The 16,721-nt window shown below is 49.4% G+C and overlaps 2 protein-coding genes across 2 annotated transcripts in view; one reads left to right on the forward strand and one right to left on the reverse strand.

Annotated features, from left to right (window-relative positions):
- LOC142563700 (uncharacterized) overlaps positions 1-16,721 on the reverse strand; it is a 130,526-nt gene that overhangs the window by 113,363 nt on the left and 442 nt on the right. The window contains exon 2 of the mRNA XM_075674299.1: positions 16,428-16,622. Within this exon, the coding sequence (XP_075530414.1) occupies positions 16,428-16,430 (3 nt within the window). The 5' untranslated portion in view covers positions 16,431-16,622. The remainder of the gene's footprint in view (positions 1-16,427; positions 16,623-16,721) is intronic.
- Positions 1-16,721, forward strand: part of LOC142563701 (G1/S-specific cyclin-D3-like) — a 59,433-nt gene that overhangs the window by 18,420 nt on the left and 24,292 nt on the right. Inside the window, exon 3 of the mRNA XM_075674300.1 lies at positions 6,472-6,628. Coding sequence (XP_075530415.1) covers positions 6,472-6,628 — 157 coding nt within the window. The remainder of the gene's footprint in view (positions 1-6,471; positions 6,629-16,721) is intronic.

Genomic DNA, 16,721 nt, shown 5'->3' on the forward strand with positions numbered 1-16,721 from the left:
CGGCGGCTCAAGCCCATTGTACCTTTTTTTTTTTTCGCCTTTCTCACTGTTTCCCTTTTCATCTTGTCACGGCTGTCCTTGGAGGCACGAAAGACTACGCGTGTTGCCGGAAGCTGTCTTTATTTTTTTCACTTTGGCTGTGACATTGTTGTTTGTTTACACTATAACGCGCATCTCGCGAGTGCTTGGTTCGCTAATTTATTGTTTTTCTCATCAACTTTGCGGCGCAACTGTTTCGTCGACGATAAAGAAAGAAAGAAAGAAAGAAAGAAAGAAAGAAAGAAAGAAAGTAAGAAAGCATGTGTTTCCCCAAAACCCTTACGTTCTCACAAGTGTCACATTCGAAACACCTTTGCGAGACCCGTCGTGCGCGCACGCTTATTTGTCTCCATTTTTTTTTTACGACGCTTCCTAGCTGTCACCTCGTGCTGGCGAAAGCCAAGCAACACGCGTCGCCAGCGCGACCCTCTAGAATTTGAAAACTCTCGCCCCCTTTCCCGTTCTCACGGAGCTACGCGGGCGGGGGAACCTCGTCATTGCTCAGGGCGCTGTCTCGCATCCTCATGTTGTTCGCACTTGTCACTCCAATTACGAGATTGTGTCACTTCAATGTAGAGATTGTGAGTATACTGACTCAATCGCTTGCGCTGCGCGCCGTTGGCACTTTCCCAGGGATACACGAAGTAACACAAGTCGCGGGCTTGGCACTCGTCACTTTGTAGAAAATTGCCGCACTGCTTCCTTCTCCTGTGGTTGCGGGAAAGCGATATATATCTGGACGTATACTCGAGACATATTTGAACAGCTGTATACGCCGAATACGGACAACGGTGCAGGGTAGCTGCTTAATCGGTTGGACATATCGGGCGAATCGCGCTTTATCTACGCCAGGAAGACCGCTGTGTCCTTTTCTTTCTTTCTTCATTTTGAAGGAGTCCTATATGAACCTTCGGCAAATGTGTGCAGTGTGTGTTCGAGTAAATAAGTACGCCTGTCTTCTGCTGCTGAACGACTTGTACGTGGCTAGCTGATGGGCTCTTTGCAACTGTGCTCAAATATTTGCAACTACCACATACTAGGCCATCCATTCACTACCATGCAAACAAGGACACACAACGACATAGTTCGCAAAGCGAGGGGCTGAGGTAGGGGATAAAGCCCGCAAGCGCACTGCTTCCTATTAAAGCGAAAGCCCCAACTGACTCATGGGTCGACAAATCCGATGTGCGGCATTATCGAAAAATTTACTGTGCGGTGTTACAGCACCAAAATTGGTGAGAATCGAACGCACTGCCTTTGGTGTTAATTACAGCGTAGTTAAATGAGGCACATTTAAATACGGAGTTAACAGGCACTCGAACTCACGACCTTTGGTGAGAGTCCAACCCACCACCTTTCATGTTAATTAAGGCACATTTATGTAAGGCAGAGTTTATACTAAGGCACTCGAATCCACGACCTTTGGTAGGAGAAAAGTAATAGGAATTAACAACGCATTCGAATGAGAATGCCGAGCACCTTAATAAATGTCTCGTGAGCGCACAGGCTTTCGCCTTCATCCGCTTTAGCGTGTGCTAAAGTTACTGTCAACTTTTATTTTTCTGCTGTTTCTCCAACGGCACTCTACACGCGAGAAAGGATAGCGCGACACAAACACCTAACGTAACCTACACGCTACGACACGGCACCGCTAACTGTAGCTGGAGCTGTCAACAAACCTAGAAGCATCGTTAACGAATCTAAACTTGTGACCGTACCCTCCGTGGTAGCCCCATATCATGTCAGAAGCGTGAGGTGCATTCCGCCCTGTTTCCTCTCCTCTTGCACCAGGCATAAATGGTGTCTTTCGCGATCTTTTAATAACGAACAACACGGTTAGTAGTCTTCAGCTATACGGATAAATGTGTCGTGCATAAAGCTCGCATATACTATATTACCTTGGTGGCAAAAGGCTGTTGTTTGAAGGAATGTGAATGTATGACACAATGTCACCTGTGAGGGTGGCATCTTGGCGCGGACTACCATTTTAAATGCGAAGCATTTCTTGGCGAACGTTTGCCACTTTGACAGTATCTATCTATCTGTCCGTCCGTCCGTCCGTCCGTCTGTCCGTCTGTCCGTCCGTCTGTCCGTCTATCCATCTATCTGTCCGTCTATCCATCTGTCCGTCCGTTTATCTATCTGTCCATCCGTCCATCTGTCCGTCCGTCCATCTATCTATCCATCTATCTATCCATCTATCCGTCCATCTATCCGTCCATCTATCTATCAGTCTATCCGTCCATCTATCTATCTATCTATCTATCTATCTATCTATCTATCTATCTATCTATCTATCTATCTATCTATCTATCTATCTATCTATCTATCTACATATCCCTCTGTCCGTCCGTCCGTCTGTCTGTCCGTCCGTCTAGCTGTCTGTCCTTCTATCTATCTGTCTGTCCTGCTATCTGTCTGTCTGTCCGTCCTTCTAGCTGTCTGTCCTTCTATCTATCTGTCTGTCCTTCTGTCTGACCGTTTATCTATCTATCTATCTATCTATCTATCTATCTATCTATCTATCTATCTATCTATCTATCTATCTATCTATCTATCTATCTATCTAGTCACCTATGTCTTGGCGTTCTCATGGTCGTTTTGTCACCTTGGTATGTACCAAAATTGGCGTAGTACAAGAGTGTATCACGAACATGAATGATCAATTGTGATAGGAATATCATGACGTGTGTCATGTAGGTCTTGAAACAGCCGCCTACGTCTTGGTGCTCTCATGGTCGTTTCGTTAACTTCGTATGCACCACAATTGGCATAGTTAGACAAGAGTGTATGACAAACATAAATGACAGGTCGTCACATGAATATCATGGCATGCGTGTCATCTATGTCACGAAACAGATGCCTACGTCTTGGTACCCGCATGGTCGTTTCGTTAACTTGTTAGACCCCCTGCACACGTGCTCCTTCGCATAACATCGATTCCCACGTGGCGTGGGATCTGCAGGCTTTTTATTCTCACATCGCTAAATTTAGCGGAAAGCCGACACCCCCGCCCCCCTTTCCTCGTCATATTTAGCGTATGGCAGCACGTACAGATTCAGAAGATAACGCCACCCAACTTAATTTACCCACTCTAAAACAGTCTTGAGACCGGGCTATTTGCATGTTGTTCCATGTTACTGCGACTTAGCACACACTGGGATGAGGACGAAGACGGGTCTTGGTCGTTTCTGGTCCTTGTCCCGGTGTGAGCTGTTAAAGGGCAACTCCGGCGTTTCTTTCTTTTTTTTTATATAGTACTGTCACCGGTAGGGTGATTCAATTTGCATAGAAAGCCATCGATAATTTTAAATAACCAATAAACGAGATACCGAAACGGGTAGCTGATTCGTGGGAAGGCACGATGAGTCGATGACGTCAGATCCTGCACTACCATAACGTAAACGCGCAGAACGCGTGCTAACCACGGCAGTACACTTCACGCTAACGCCGAAGAAGCGAAGCCGATGATGTCTCCTAACAATACACTGAGTCTTTATATAGAGTTCCCAAACTTGACAGCTGCGATTTAAGCGACGATTTCAGCGGCTGTGGCGGTTTCGTGTTTGACGTCACAAACACAGGGTGTCAAGTAGAAAGTCACGAGTCGGAGACGAAACTCATCTCTAAAATTCATTTTCCAAGAAAACTGAATGACTTGCAGCCATCTAGTTTGGCACAGGTAATACATGTATTCAACATTTTAATAAGAACGATGGACATTGAAAAAATCGCCGGAGTTGCCCTTTAAGTCACGGTAACTGGAACAGGCGTTCGTACGAACGCTCCTTAACCGCCTTAGCCTGCACAGAATTCGGTGAGCTAAACCTAGTAGCAGTTCATTTGAGATTCTGGAAAGCCCTTCAAAACTTCACGAGAAGTTGCGTGCAGTGTACGCAGCGACAGCGCCGTGCTTTTGACGTCCGTGTCTGGCATGTGTGTGCCACTTCGAGTTGAACTATGTATACGAAGTGCACTTCACATATTTCTTCAAACCGGATCTGTTGCTGCGGACGTACGTACGATGTATTTTACGTCGTTCATATGTCGTGAACTCACCCGTGTCGCTTGTGCGCGTCACTGAAGAGAAATGTCGCCGCCTCGCAATGTCACTGAACCGAATGCGTCAAACCGTGAAGTTTAATGATGATAATGACGAAGGTCATCTGCAGTGCCGACGTTTGCATGGAATCAAGATTCGTGTGTAGGCCGCGTGGAACAGCCCCCAGAATGGTCGGTTGTCTGGAGGACGGTGAATTCTGTTCAGCGATATTGCTCTCCTATACAAACGCTAAAGCGCTTCAGTAACCTCGCCGTACAGTGTTGGTGATTGCTATGGAGACAAAATCGTTGCTTGTCCTAATTTCGCGCTGCAATCTCGCCAGTATGACTTGACGAATTTTGGGACGGTTTTCTCGAATTTCAGTCGCGTTTCGGGGGAGTAAAAGGATGTCAAAACCTGTTAGACTGGTGCTGTTCGTTTATTTTTTTGCCTCTCTCTTAGAATGCAACGTAGTGCTGCTTTACCGATAAGCTCCTAATTAGACCCGTCTAAGATTCTGTCGCAGTCTATGACGTTGTGGCGACATGTAATGCGACAACTTTTCGGTGGCATCGACACAGCCGTCTTCCGTTTTCTTTAGACGAGTGATCAGATGACGCCGTAGCTCAATTGGTAGAGCATAAAAAAGTACAAGAGTATTTTGTTGCACTTCTGTTGCGCAAGATCTAAAGCGTCCAGCCGTGCGCTATATAGGTATGATTCAGCGGAGATGATAGAGGCAATGTTTTCTCTTTTTTTTTTCACCTTTCGAAAATGCGCATATATACTAGCCCACGCTTCATTAACTACGGTAAAGTTTCGCGCACGACATACTTAGGTTGTGGGTTCGGCTTCCACCGGTGGCAAGTTGCCTTTTCTTCCACCTTTCGAATTCCTCGTCATCATGATTTATACATTTCGATTAAAAAAAAGAAACATTTTAATTCCCTTACGCTTTCCTCGGGTTCATTGTCTGTGGGCTCCACATGCTCGTTAATGCAGCGCATATACGCATATGCCATACACGCACGTCGATTCTGATGACCCCCCGAGTTCGCCTGCCTACCCGTGCGTCGCTGACGCCTGTCGAGAGAGGCATTCCAGCGAAGTCGCTCACAACGTCTCGTCGCCCAACTGACGCCCGCGGTGTCAGCCGTCGGCGCCAGGGCGTCGCCGCCGCTTCGCACCTCGCGCGAGAAAAAGCCGCGCAAAGGGCACGCGCGGTAAACGCGTCAGCACGAACTGAGTCGTCCTTTATTTTTTTTTTCTCTTTTTTTTTAACTATAGGTGTGGGCTTATGTGTCGCCGTTTTGTACGCCGCGTGACCCAGCTAAGGTCAGCGAAGCTTTTCAAAAAAGAAAAAAAAAAGAAAATCGCGGTTCAAGATACGATTATAATACTTACGGTGTTCGGCCTTCAGATGTCTCACGATATCCTAACACCGCTGGTCTTACAACCGTGTCAGCTTGGCTGAAAGCTTAGCTGGGACACGCGGGATGTAGTTGCGCCCTTGCTCTGTCACCTGGGTACTTTTGGGCCTGCTTCGGCCCCAATACAGTAAACTTCGGTACAACAACCGCAGTGGTTGCTTGAGACTATATATATATATATATATATATATATATACACGCTGTTTTACTGGTTGAGAACGAGTTCCCGGGTTTCTCAATTCCGCGGTCCGCATTTCAATAGGGGTGGAACGCAGAAATACAGGTGCACGTAATCTGGGGTGGTCGAAATTAATACAATCGCTATCGCAACATAATGAAAATGATATCAATTATATTAACGCATGCAGCCCTATGTGATGCTGCTATACTGCAACAATGAATTAGCGAATTGTTTTTGCGTTATCCAATAGGCGTAGCCCTCTGGAACATCAGGCTTGAGCTTGACCCGCCGCGGTTGCTTAGTGGCTATGGCTGCTGAGCACGAGGTCGCGGGATCGAATCACGGCCACGGCGGCCGCACTTCGATGCGGGCTGAATGCGAAAACGCCCGTGTAGTTAGATTTTGGTGCACATTAAAGAAGCCCACGTGTTCCAAATCTCTGGAGACCCCCACTACGGCATGCCTCATAATCAGGCAGCGGTTTTGGCACGTGAAACCCCATAATTTAATTTTAACTTAAGCCTTGAGCTTGCCCTCCCTGAGAATGCAGTGGCTGATATCCAGAGTACCAGGACACAGCCACAAAAGATGACGTCTGTTTACCGCAGACACAGGCGCCGGACACTATAGGACACGTTGAAGCGTTGTCGCATGCCGATCCGCAAATGCAAGTCACTGCATGTGTTAGTTGTGTGGTGTGTGTGCGTGTGTCTGTTTGTTTGCATATAGGGAGGCGCCAATATCTCACAAATATGCGCACGCTTTCTCTTCGGTCGCAGGCTTGGGAGCTGCAGGTGCTGGACCGGCTCAACTGGGACGTGGCGTCGGTGGTGGCCAACGACTTCGTCGACCACTTGGTCGCCATGTTGAGTCTCCCCGACTGCGGCGACACCGTGCGGAGGCACGCGAACACCTTCATCTCCCTCTGCGCCTCTGGTAGGTGATCGACTGACGTTTTACAGTACATAGTACATGCTCCAACTGATTTCGGCACCTTTCGTACGTGCGGCTTACACGTTCTTCGTCATAGGAGCCGCCATGCAGCGGAAGGAGGAGAACTGCGAAACAAACAACTGCGCGCATATTTGTCGATTCGTTTGTGTGCAACGAACTGTAACGGTGGTGTGGACTTAACGTAACTGCCCGTGCGTTGAAGACGGCCGGATTTGCGTAACCCGCTGCGGTGGATCAACTGCGACGTCTTTGTGCATGCTGAGATCGAGATCGAGGTCGCGGCTGCGATCCCTGGGAGCGGCAGTAACGTTCCAGCGGAGGCAGAATGCAAGAACGCTAGCGTGTGTCCTTTTCTTTAAGCGCACGCTATAATGAACACCAGGTAGTGGGCGTAACATATAGGACGCACACAGAGAAAAACAGTGCCGAAGTTTTATACTGAACTGTGTGTCCTAAAACGTCCCCAAACACTGGACAGTCTCTTATTATGCTCCCCGTACGTCGTGGAAGGCTCCGGATTAATTTAGAGCAGGTGGGCTTCTTTAACAAGCACCTAAAGCATGGTACACGAACGTTTTTTTGTCTTTTTTTTTTTTCATTCCATGCATATCGGAACGGGGCCGATGCGGTCGGTAGCCGAACAAGCGACCTCGTGCTTAAAGGAACACTAAAGAGACGAATCATTGCACTCCGTATCATTAACTTACTCATCTAGACAACAACACACAAAAAAGAAACGCCACGCTTACCACACTTAGGCACTTGGTAAGCCAGGAAAGCCGCAAAAATACAAAAGACGGGTGGCGACGCCGCCTGGAAGTTCTCGCAACAGGTCGCCGTGACGTCATAGATTTTGACGGTGTCTGCTAGGGCCTTGTTAATTGTTTCTGAGTAAAAATTGACTAAAGTGTATTGTAAAAGAGTCAACCACTGGATTTGGCTTTAACCAAACCAAGGAGACACAAATACGAAAAAAAATTCTTTTAAATCTGTGACGTCACACTGACGTACGAGCGCTGGAGTTTCGGCGCGAAATTCAAGAAAGCTTAACTTCAAAATTGAGATCTTCTGGTTTAATAATCCATCCATTATCGCGAAATCAACGAAAATCGAGTTTTCAACGAAGGCTTAATCAATCGAAACTGATTTAGTGTTTCATTCTGGTGGTCAATTTAACAGCGCAATGCCATCAGCCGCTGGGCTATCGCTAGGGGGGGGGGGGGGAGGCAGTTTCGAAGCTTCACGTGTAATTACAGTAAAAAAAAACGAAACTGCCGTACCTTAGAAGCAAGAAAGGGCCCTGAGCTGCGGCCGCTTCGACGCGATACATGCGTCCAGGTGCTTCGGGCTAGTCTCCATAGAAGAGAAATAAGCAAACGCAAACAGAATGGAGACGTAGAAAGGGTATGAGGAAGACCGGTGTTCATGGCTCTCTAACAACAATGCCCGTGCAAGATCACTTGCCCGCTTGTTTCAATACGCAAGGCTCATAACAGGATTTGACGCCTGGCGCGCGTGAGGCCATTGTGCGGGGGCCGGACGGCGTCGAACAATGCCCCGCACTTTCCCGTTGCAAGGCTCCTCGCGTGCGTATCACCTGCCCCAAACCAGTTCTCTCGCGTACGCGTACTATACGGAAGCCGGTCTCTTTAAAAGGCGGAAGGGACGTAGGCGCCTTTAACAGAGAATCTCTTACCGCAGCTGTAGCGGACGATTCCCTTCACCCCTGGTCTTCAAGTTTTGCGAGGAAAAAACGGAATCTTCTCTTCCTTAGAAAAAAAAATATAGGGAGGAGGTTGTTTGAAGAACCGTTGCATCTGGCGTCATCGAGTGGGCCGCCGTCTGCGCGAGAAACCGGCGAAGCTTTCTCCTCTAAAGTGTCGTCTGCTCCCGAAGCCAGGGTTCGTCGACGCTTCTCCCCACCTTGCCCCTCGGTTGTTCGTGTTGGTGGCGGCTTTTGGTGTCCTGCGGCATCGGCTTGACTTGCGGCTTCCCTCCCTGCGCGCTTGAGTAAACGTTCCGCGCTGTGTCTGGCAGAGGAAGTGGTTTGCGTTTGTTGTAAGGGGAGCAGGACGTAAGCTTTCACTCTACACCAAAGGCCATCTTCCGTGGTCTTGCGCGCGTGCATCATTTGATCCTTGAGGCTGCGGGTGGCAGCGTGCTTCTTTGGCTCGTAAAAAGAGATCACCTGATGTACGTTCGTGAAGTGCTGACCCCCCCGCCTTTCTTTTTTCCATTCTTTTATTTTTCCGTACGCGATTCATCTCTCCAGTGCTTGCCACGCGTCTGCTCCAAGCGGCGTGTGCAGAAGCGACCTCCCTGCCTTCCAGTCTGTTGCTGTAACCTCGGTGCGTGCATGCATACGCGCACACAACGCTATTGCCAGAAGCGTCCCCGCTATACTGCTATGCGGGGACAATGGCATGACGCGCCGGACAGAACACCTGGATGCATCGGAGTTCTTACCGCTGTTGCCGCCTCCCTCCCCGCCCTAACCTTCAGACCTCCCCCCCCCCCCCCACCTCCTGGTACAACAATGAAGGCACCCGGCACACGCCGTACGCGTGCGGCACGTCTTTTGTGTCGCGCGCCACCGCACCGCCGTTTCCTCCGGAACGAGTTTTTAGTCTTTATTACTACCTTTAACAACCCCCGCCTTGGCCTATAGCTAGCGGATAGAATGCCTTTGCAGGCAGGCTTCTGCGATGTAGGCTTCTTTTAGCCGCACGAGAGATATGTCGTCTGCTTCACCTCTGCTGTCATGCGCTTTAGTTTGTTGCGTCGTCGTCTGTTCGTGCCCCCCCACCTCCTTTGCGGGGGTTGTCGTGCGAGGTCGTCGGCTGCTGCTTTCGTCTGTCTTATTTTCTTTCTTCCTTTAGATGGCTGTCGCTGCGAAACCTAGGCTTACCTTTCTCCTGGTCTGCTACGTCGTCTGCATCTTTGTCTGCAATGGTCAGCATAGTTTACCGATCTACGGTATCTTTTACTCTCCTCTTTTGAGAAAGATAGAGAACAGCAGCCCCCGCCGGCTCCATTCACATGCTCGGCGTCTTAAAACAGGTAGGACTGGGCCGATAGGTGGTTATTAAACAATGGAGCAGTGAGCTAGCTTCAAACAGAAACATAAAAATAAAGGAGGGTCTCATCCATGCTCATCTGTAGGGACTCGAAGCGGGGTTAGAGCCCCCTACCACCTTCTTCGGCTTCTGCACCCAGCTGTTTCCGGTCTTTCTAGCTCTTCATCTGCTTTCGCTTCTCCCTGTGGCACGCACTTATTGATTTCCACGTCGGAGATTATCCTCGATCCGATCCTTCCCCGCTCTGTGTTAAACACACATACAAAAAAGCCTCGCACGTGCCCGGTCCCTTTGTGTTTGGACTGCGATTATTTCAGCGGATAAGAATGGGCTTGCGTTGCAGCTTAGAGCTGTCGAACTCTGCGGAGGTTGGGGGATGGGGAGGGCTGGTGAACCAGTCCGCCATAGCGGAACGCCCTGGAGGAGCAGAGGGGTGCTCTGATTACGGAAGCTGCGAGCGGATCCCTTTTTCTCGAACTCGCCCTATGCCGTGACGAGCTGGCTACCGCTTGGTTCCATTTGCGTCACGCACACCACACCCTCTTGTTAGCTCCCCTACGGAGTGAGTCTGTTCTTTTTTCTCTCTTTCATTTATTCAGCTGTTATGGTTCAGTGGCCCGATAATCTCGCGTTCTTATTGCTCCGGCCGTCTGTCCGTCGTCTGTCCAGTGTCAGAAGCTCGTCTGTTGCGTTTTTAGCCCTTCTGCTTTCTCTTCTGTCGGCCGCGGTGCAGAAGCCTGCAACTTCTGTTCCAAGCTATTCTCGTGGACCTTTTTTTCCTTTTCTGCTGCTTTGTTTCTGCCTGGCATTTTCTGCCTGTTTCCACCTTATTCATATATCTGTGGTTAGTGTTTTTTTTTCTTCTCTCTGACGTTCCTCCTCGCCCGCTCACCGCTACTGATTTCGGCCTGCCTCGGTTCCCGAACGCGTCCATCCCTTCCTTTTCCTAGCTTTCCTCTTCGCGCTAAGCGAAGGCACCCAGGTGCGAACCACGCGCCGTAGCATAGCGGTACGTGCAGCTAATCGATTGTTCTGTCCCCTGCCCCCACCGTAGACAGAGGGGCATATCTACATATCTATCCATGCTGCAACTATACAGTCTACGAGAGTGTTGGCGCCTGTCACGTGCGCCACGAGAGCGCACCCCTCCGACCGGCTGTTGAGTTTATTTTCAGCTGTCTGCTTGCCGGTTGACGAGCGGACTGGTTTTTTTTTTTCTCGTTAATAAGTATTACCGCGGTGACTTGTAGCTGCTGATGGTCGCTGAAGCCTTGCGTACTATGAACTTCAGCTGACTTTTTTAAAGACTTGCGACAAGCCTCGCGAAAAATTGTTGCGTGCTTAACTTTATAGAGGAGCTTTCTGGGCCTCTTCCCAGCAGTTTGCAGGTACTGGCTGCTGATATGTTTACGATTATATAACTTGGGCACTGGGTATTTGCCCGAACAGACTACTTGGGTCATTGCGTAAGTGCCCGTATGGACTACTTAGTACACTAGGCATTCGCAGCTGGTCGTATTCCACTAGGTATGTGAACATTCTTGGTCAATCCCCTAGGATGGGTATGTGCCAGTGGGCAAGGTGGCCGAATTGACAAGCAGAACAAGAGGCAAGAAGCGAATTCGGCGACATAGAACTGGAAAAGTCGCCAACAGAAACAGAGCGAAGTGTCGAGAAAAAGGGGAAGGGAACAGTTAAGATGAGACCAGAGCATGTGTTGAGCGAGGAGCGCTGACGCACAGAAAAGTAGAGATGTGAATGCATTTCAGTAAGCGTCAAAGAAATCTTCGCTTCTAATCGATTTCCCCGCATGGTGCGTGGGGTGCGCTGATTTCCTTCCAGTATTTCCTTCAGCCGTGGTCATACGTTCCTTTACTCATTTGCTTCTGTAGTTTAGAGTGGCATTCGTTTGGTTCAGTTGATAAGGCATGATGAAAACGGATAGTGCGTTACCCAGGACCGAAAAGATAAACATATATCGTGAAGTGTGCCCTTCCGGCCCAGTTATCTTAAACCTTCGTCCTGTGTATGTCCCTTTCCGTTTTGACTGTGCCTCTAACCATGATCTGAGTGGCACTAAAGCTCTGCTAGGCATAACACTAAAATGCAGGAAGGTCACAGTATGGATCAGTAAGCAGGTGGGGGCGGCTCGAGCTTGATAAGCAAATAACTGATAGTCTATTAATAAATACACTAAAAGAATGGGTACCGGTGGATGGAAGGCGTGGGTGGTTAGGTGGCCTGTTAAAATGAATAAATTTGCAGGCATAGGACTGAGTCGGCTGGCGCAAAGCGGGGGAGATCGCTAGGGGAGGCCTTCGTCCTGCTGCATACGCATCGAATAAGCTAATGGTGATGCTGATGACCGGCAGAGCATGAGATCTAGAAGTCAGGATGTCAGGGCTAGCTTTACTGGGAGATTCTTAGCATACCAGGGGTTGAACTGCAAGGTCCCGCTCGTTATACCATGTTGAAGCAAAAAGTATGTGAAAGGGGAGTTAACGTCGCAAAACAACACGGGCTATGAAACGACGCTGTAGTTTGGGAGCTCCGGAGTAATTTCGACCACCTGAGGTTCTTTGACGTATACCGAAATCTAAGCACACACAAACGCATCACTACTTGTTGCTCAGCTAGTTTGTTCGTAGTTATTAGGGCAGAAAAACGTGAAATCAACGAACAGCAAGGGCAATTATTTCGTGTCGAGTGGTTTCTTCATGTGGTTTCGCGTCTTTTTCAGCACACTACATAAGCGCCCTTATCAGGCAACGTTCTCTGCACTGAGTATATTGCTATATTTAGACACACGTGGACCGTGGCTCTACTATGCGATACTTTGCCATGCGAACCTAACCGGATGGTATTAAGCGTAATTTGCGCCCTTTTACGTCTCGGGAACGACGGCTTTAGGAAACCGTGCGTATCAAACAGATACGTATCGACATTCGAGCAGTTTCGTATCGGTAAAACCCATCGCATCCACGTTCCCGTGAAATTTTCTTGTCTCCGCCTTCCCGCCCCGCTATACTTTCTTATTTTTATTTTTTTTTCGTAGACCGCTGTCCGAGTCACAAGGGCCAGTAAACATGCGCCCCAGGTGGTCTAAGGGCAGCACAGGGGTACGTGAATTGAAGAGAAGGGTGTTCGGGCTCTTTGAACGGCTGCTTTTAAGCACAGAGAAAGATCAGACCCGTGGGGGAGCGAGAGATAGCTAAGCCGCCCGTAGGAGTGCCACGGTTTCGGGCCGCGCTGGAGGGGGTCGAGATCCCCGAGCGTCGCTGAGCGTCACCTGCCTGTGGCGCCCCCTAGAGCCACCCCGACGAACTACCGGTGTGTCGAGACGGGTCTTTATAGTATGAATGCGACAAGCCGGTCTGGGTGTAGCGGGGTTCTGGGTGGCTAGACACAAGTTCACCAGCCGCTACTCGTTTTTGTGGCGTAGAGCGGAGGCAAAGAGTTGGTGACCGGCCCGTTTGAACTTTGACCCCCGCAGTGGAGTTGTCGGATCGATCGTGCTCGTCGTGTCTTGGTGGACGCCCGCCTAGCACTGCCCATCTGCGTGCGTTTGATGGCTTCTGTGGTCTGCTGGCTTCTGCGTCGACGCGTTCTCGAAATGACCGCAATGCTTCTTTTTATTTAGTGTAAGCACGTTTCTACGTAAGTTCTGTCCCATGTGGAGCGACGGGTTGTTCCGAGTATGCAGTCAGTTTTGCGCTGACCAAACTTACGTCTGATTACCGCTGCAGGCCTGTTATGTCTGATGACCGAAATGTCTCATGTGTAGCGACTGACGCATGCACTTTTTGTCTGTGTGCGTCTTTCTTATAGATATCCTTTGGCATTTGTATTTCTGCCCTCTCTTTCGTGAGAAGGCAGGAGTTGCGCCATAACAGTTGCCTGCAAGCTGCTTGCTTCCTTTCCTCACGTTTATATAATTTCCGACCAAATAATAATAATAATAATTTGCACCAAAATGGTAATGTTCAATCTGCAAACACTGAAAACGAAAGCTGTTATCGTGACTAGCATAGAGGAGAAGAAATAACATGTCGCTGCAGTACTGCACGACTAACTTATTTTATAAATAGTCCCCTTAGTGGCTTCGGGAGCCTCTAAACAGTGACGGTGGTTTCTAATCGCGCCATTGGCAGATTCGCTTTCTAGCTTTCTTTTTTTTTATCTAGCTATTTCATTCCTCTTTTCCAGCGTAAGCTTCCACGAGTCGAGCCAGCATTCTCGATTAGTACCGCCGTAGAGTAGTGGTCAACCTCACTGTGTCGGGACCACCCTCGGATCGGTGTATTCAGGCACCCTACCCCTACCGGCACGCGAATACCCCCCTAGAGGCTTACGTTCAGCGCCGGGCACCCCTCGACCTTAAGGCCTCTGCCGGACATCCGAACCACCCGCTGATCTTCTTAACTTTCTCTCTTCTCCCACCCGCCCCGGCTCCTGAAATCTACCCAGCCGATTTCCCTTTCACTTTAAGGCGCTGATCCGTGCTCCCTAAAGAGCTGCAGAAAATAGCGTCTCTTCCTCTCCACAATCATTCCCTGTCACTTCTCTACACACGGGCCGCCATGCAAACAAGTCGGGGAGCTTAAGCCTTTCCTCTACAGCTTCCATCGTATAGTATCGTTTTTCGCTTTGTAGTTCGACTCGTCTATCTCGTTCTGTAGGCAGCAGGCAGCTTCCTGAGGCACTTCAGAGTTTGCGCGTGGCCGTACACGCATGAACCCTGTGTCTTCTTGCGTCTCTTGTGCCTTTTCCTGCACTACAATTCGCTCTTCCCAGGAAGAATGGCGGTGACGCAGGCGTGACCAAGCATAGCTGGTGGCGCCATCTTTTGACGTTGAGTTGAGCCAGGCCGCGCAGAACTGTTTTCGCAAAAACGTGCTTTGCGGTATTGAGTTGCTTGTGTAAGAGCGTCTGGGCAAGAGCACAATCATGAATGTATATAGTGGCGTCAGATAACGCGTTGTGGTGGAAGAAGGCGTCACAAGATGGCGCCTGGAGCACAACAGCACAGCTGTTTACGAAATAAAGCAGGTAAGCAGGATTCTAGGCTACAATATGGGAACACATAAGCAACTCACACACACTATAAGTGTCTAGTGGTCGCCACCATGATTCAGAGCGGATGCCCGCTATCATGATGACTGTCTGCCGTTGGCGTTCAGGCTTATCTGTTGCTCAGTGCGCGTATTCGTTTGCTTATTGCTGATCGCGGCAGCACTGAATGCTCTTTTTGTTTCACTGCGTGTTATCAGCCGACGTTTTCTAAGGACACACAGCTCTTTCATGCCAGTATATGCACAAATATTGCAAGGTAGACTTGTATGAAATATAAATGTTGCCTTCTTAGATGAAATAGCAATCACGTATTTCATTTAAAAGGCGCCATTTTGTTTAAAAGGCGCAGTGTGGGGCGTGGACGGAATTGATGTTCTGGAAAAGGGCGTTTCCCTGACACCTCGAAATGTGGCGTGAACACTGATTTGTTCACGGCAGATCGCGAAAGAGGACACATGAAACAAATATGTTCGAAGCGACTGAACTCGCCAGTTCAGCTAGACACGTGACCTGTACCCTAATTTACAATGTAGCACTGCAAACTGCAGCCAGATGGAGCAAAGCGCCGAGCAGCAACAAGCAGACGACGGGCGCTGCAAACGGATGCCGCAGCCTTGCAATGTGCGTGTGCGTAGTGCCCTCGCAGACGACACGGTCGCGAAGCGCAAACATCGGGGTTTTTCGTCGCAGTCGAAATCGAAATGCATGGGAGAAAATGGGAAAAAAGAAAAAGAAATGGCGGCTGGCCTGACAGCAGGCTGCAGCTTCGCGAGCGTGTCGTGACGAGGGGCGCGTGTCGCGCGGCACGTGGCGTCACGCATGACGTCATTTAATCCAGCCGGCCCGCTTGTTTCGAAGCAGCGGGGCTCTCCGCGCAACCGGACAAAACGCCACGCTGTCTGCCTGTGCCTTTCTCGTCGCTTCCAGGTACCGGTGTCTTTGCCTGGCTTTTTGCACACCGCGGTGGTGTGGTGCGCGCTTGAGTGATGCCGTCTGCTGTCTTTGTTGTCGTCTGCTAGAATGGAAACTAGAGGGGAGAGAGAGAGGTAACAGCGGCTGCATCGCTTTGTTGCGTAGAGTTATGGCGACAGCGAGGAGGAATAAGCGAGGGTAGGCGCGTATGCAGTGACGTAAGTAAGCGAGACGAAATAAGCGGGGTGTCTCCATGTACTGCTATGACCTCGCCAGGTTTGCCGGGAAGATGGTAGCAGCGTAGAAATAAAAGGAACAGCCGTCTGCTAGAGAGAAGCTGCGGCAGATGCACCACAGAAGCGTGTCTACGTGCGGGAAGTGTCTCAGCACGCGCTACTGCGCATGCGCGGGCGTGAAAGAGCAGGTTTTGTAACGTCACGTGCTACGTGCGCCCCGCCTCTATGTGGCAAGATGCACGTTATGTTTTTAAAAGTATGTGTGCCCATCCCTGGCTGCTGAGTTGTTACTGTCTTCGCCTTCGTGCACTTTTGCTTTAACGATATTTTATGTCGTCTCCATCGCAGCTTTTACATGAAACAGCTGCCTTCTTGCTTGTGCCGTTTAGCACGAAGTATGTTAGTAATACGTTGTCTTCGTAAACTACGCTTTAGTAATCCCGTAAGGTCTGAAAAAAACTTTCTCAAGACGGAAGTACTCACCATTTCCTTGTACCTGTTGGGATGCTTTCATTATGGGTTTACTCTGTGCTTGGATGCTCCTGAAAGTGATGCTTCTCGTGTTCAATCGCCTTGTCATGGCAGCTGTTCAGACCCAGTGGTTCACCTTTGGCTGTCGGCGCCTCCAGCAGCTGATCGTTCGGTGGTTTAGCCCCCTTGTGAGGTCCGTACGTTTCTCTGGAAAAGCGAAGTTAACGCAAAAGCGCTTACATGTGTACTGTGATTGTACTGCTCACAGAAGCTTGAAACCCTTCAATGAACACGCTTAAGTTAGTT

Source organism: Dermacentor variabilis, chromosome 11 (assembly GCF_050947875.1).
Source record: "Dermacentor variabilis isolate Ectoservices chromosome 11, ASM5094787v1, whole genome shotgun sequence".
Classification (NCBI taxonomy): Eukaryota; Metazoa; Arthropoda; class Arachnida; order Ixodida; family Ixodidae; genus Dermacentor; species Dermacentor variabilis.